The sequence below is a fragment of the Camellia sinensis genome, chromosome 8 (genome assembly GCF_055761805.1).
Source record: "Camellia sinensis isolate YWXY chromosome 8, ASM5576180v1, whole genome shotgun sequence".
Taxonomy (NCBI): domain Eukaryota; kingdom Viridiplantae; phylum Streptophyta; class Magnoliopsida; order Ericales; family Theaceae; genus Camellia; species Camellia sinensis.
The window spans coordinates 11,173,251-11,176,950 of NC_138968.1; the positions used below are offsets into that span (position 1 = coordinate 11,173,251).

General features: G+C 33.4%; 1 protein-coding gene across 1 annotated transcript; it reads left to right on the forward strand.

The window, feature by feature from the left end:
- Positions 1–604: 604 nt before the first annotated feature.
- LOC145798407 (putative carboxylesterase 7) lies at positions 605–3,241 on the forward strand. The gene has a single exon (XM_082885947.1). It carries the CDS (start codon positions 1,209–1,211, stop codon positions 1,794–1,796), a length of 588 nt encoding a protein of 195 aa, XP_082742073.1. The 5' UTR covers positions 605–1,208; the 3' UTR covers positions 1,797–3,241.
- The last annotated feature ends 459 nt before the right edge of the window (positions 3,242–3,700 follow it).

Consider the following 3,700-nt stretch of genomic DNA (forward strand, 5'->3'; position numbering starts at 1 on the left):
TGGAAGAAACATAATCCAGAGGTTTTTAGTCAGGGATTATTTTTATTCTTACTAGTGTTCTTCTTGAAGGGAAGGATGCTAGCTTTTGCCAGGCTTCCTTCAAATCTCCACAGCCATTGATAGTGGCCAGTTCATGTAGTCCTTCAGTAGCCACTAAGATTGTTATCTAAAATTTGAAATATTCATATGACAAACAAACTACTGGTCATAGTGTATCAGGTCAGCCCTTCTTCTTCATGACAAATATTATAAATATTAATAATTAAAATTATAGACTTTTTCATGAAATTGTAATAATCTTTAAAAGTCACCACTGAAAGGTAATTTGCCCTTCTTTTAACTCCCTTTCAATTGAAATTTAAATAATAAAATCTTATTTTCTTGTAATTTTTTGGAAAAACTTTCTACTAGCCAAAATGCATGTTCAAAAGTTATTTTTCCTTTCATTGACTCCACTTTCATTTTCTTTCACATTCTCATATGTATATTTTTAGTTCTAACCAAACAAAGCCTTAAGCATTGAACCATTGTCATGAAGAAGGGCTGACACAGAAATTCATGGTCAAAGTAGAAAATAGAATAAGTTTACAGTTAATAATTTATACCAACAGGAAGAAGCCAATGTGTAATGTCACAAGCAAAGATAAATGAATTTCAGTATAATGGTTCAAATAAATAAAACCACTTTCCTCTTTGTCATTTGACGCACTACTATTAGACCTTGAATCAACATCAAGCCAATCCTCAAGAAGCATAGAATCTACTATGGTAAACAACAGAAAAGGGAGACACAAATCATACCTGAGAAGAAAACCAACACACTCAGTGCAATAGTAACTCGTGCCATTCTTTAGATTTTCTGATTTTAAAACATACCTGAGAAGAAAACCAAACAGATCAAAAAATGACCATATAAAGATTAAAAGAGAAACAAGATATAGAATTAAAGCATCAGGAAAAAGAAATTCAGAAATTGACTAGAAATGCCTCCTTTCCATTTCATCAGTAAATTCTTATTGAATGAATCTGTGAGACCTAACTCAAGAACAACAATGCAGCAAAATAGGTAAAATTGGTGTTCTCCTAAAAGAGAGTCGCTAGTACAACCAAGTTAACAATGATATGTCAAAAAGATAGAACAAAATAGTTTAAGTAAAAGACTGATTATAAGCAACAGCAATTAAGAAAATTAAACAAAACACAGAAGTATGAGTGAGAAAAAAATATTCACAGTTGAACCTCTTCTTTCTATAAATGATACAGGAATTGAATCACCAATAGCAAACTCAGCTGACCTGTCTTGCTTGTTTCTCTCAAGAGACAGTGCAGGAGGCAACATAGCACACCAGGTTGCTATCAAGGCAATTCATTACAAGCCTTGTAATGTAACGATCAAAGGACTTTTGTCAATACATCCTTATTTTGGAAGCGAAAAGAGGACTGACAGAGAGATGGGTGATGGAGCAGAAGGGGATGTGGCAATGAATGGCTTGTTTTGGGGGCTAAGTTTTCCTGCAGGGCCAAATCGTGACTACTTTGGATGTAATTTTGAGATGGACGAGGTGTCCACAGTTGTATGGCAACAGTTTCCAAAAGTGGTGGTTTTCGTGGCGGGGTTGGATTTCTTGAAGGAAATGGGAGTTATGTATGTAGAGTTTCTAAAGAGGAAAGGAGTGAAAGGCGTGAAGCTGGTTGAAGCTGATGGGGAATCACATATTTTTCACATGTTTCGTCCTGAATCTGAGGCAACTCATTTGCTCCAAAAGCAAATGAGTGATTTCATACACAGCTTTTAGAGATTAACATGGTCATTGCTAAGCATGTTGCTATATCAGAATCTAGGGATTAAATAAACTGATGAAAAATAAATGTTGTATTCTTTTTGGAAAGACTATAATCTAGAATTATATGCACATGATATTGCAGTTCTAGCAATTGATTGACAACAAAAGATCCCAACTAAACCTACAAGACTTGACTACGCAAAATAAAATTGCCTTCAGAAAATTTTAGACATATTGGCAACTGATAGGCTGTGGTAAAGAAGAAAAGATCGAGATTCATAAACGCGTAAAGATATTATACAAAACTATTTAACTGGCCTAATATGAAGAAATTGAAAACAGCTAAATTATGGAGTAGAGGTGGAAGAATTATAATTGTCTACCAAGTTGCAGTACCTAAATTTTTTATGATTATGTATACACAATATGATACATGGCTTTATGTAACATTTATACACATTCATACTCAATGCTAAGAAGGTTTTCTGTAACTGAGATTGCCTTCCACTTCCACTTAATGATACTACACTTAATGATCGAAACCACTCAGGAAACCACCTACAAATCCAGCACCATTGCAGTTTCCACACAACATATCCTTTTTCCCCCTGCAAGACAAGTAGTTTAGTTTGCAGAATATGGTTGACACAGTACAAGAAGGCAAGATAAAGTGTCTTCCATGTTTTGACAATAATCTTCATCTAAACGTAGATAATAAACATATGATTTTGTTTAGTGATCTGGTGATATATGAGCATATTAGATACTAATTTGACAGAAATTAAGACTTATACAGTGGGTACCCGCAAAGCCAACATGATTCACCAGCTTTAAATTGTCCGCCAAAATAATCAATAGGATTCACCCCACTACCTTTGCATTGTGAGCATATAACTGCACCTGGCAATTGGATATCAAACTGTCAATTTGCATGAATCAAAATACTCTTTCATTCTCAAATTTACCATCAGAGCATATAACCTCCTGCACTGTCTCAAAACTTCATTCTCAAATTTACCATCAGAAAACCACAAGTTTCCAGCAACAAGTAGCTTAAAATGGATAGTTCTTAAATTCAAAACATGTTGGGCAACATCCAGTAATGCCAATGCAATGAATATACATGAAAATCCTAATAATATACTTAAATTCGCATAATCTTACCACAGATTGTAATAATATAAAGCATCATATTAACAACAAAGCCAAGAATATTAAATGTATAGAAGCATAATCTGTAACAATAAGATCACTACAACTCTTCTATAATTCTGTTGATTATTAAAAAAGCTTTAAAAAAATATTAAATAAGAAGGGTGGAGTTTTAAAACAGAGCAAAATCACAGCAAAATCAAATGAAATGGCTTTTGAAACAAAGCAAAATCACAGCAAAATCTCATTTGACTCCTCCCAGGCCCTCCACCACAGCAACATCACAGCAAAATCAAATGAAATAGAGTGATATCACAGCAAAATCAAATGAATCTCAAATGCATCAAGTGAATGCTAGAACTGACATTACAACATATACAACTACTTACCAGATAACAGTAGTATAAATTCATAGTATTAAGTACTAAATAATTATTTAAAAGAAAACCAATTCACTCACATAATTTGGGAAGATAACCATATCAACATTCCCAAGCACCTCTGCTAACTGCACATAGAATAATAATAAGAACAAACACAATAACTTCTAACTGCACATAGAATGAAGAATATACCATCATAAAAAGCTGTCAAAATTTCATAAGTACCATAAACCTAAAAAAACCCAACTTATAACAATTTAAGACAGAGGAAACCAGAAACCCAAAAAAACCCAACAATTAGGCATTAAAATTCATGCTGCCCGTCAAACATCATCACAAGGAAATTATAGGTAATTTTTATACATATAGTTAGCCAATGGA

Excerpts from the sequence above, each read along its gene's own strand:
- LOC145798407 (XM_082885947.1), top strand. The coding sequence starts at position 1,209 with ATGAGTGAGAAAAAAATATTCACAGTTGAACCTCTTCTTTCTATAAAT.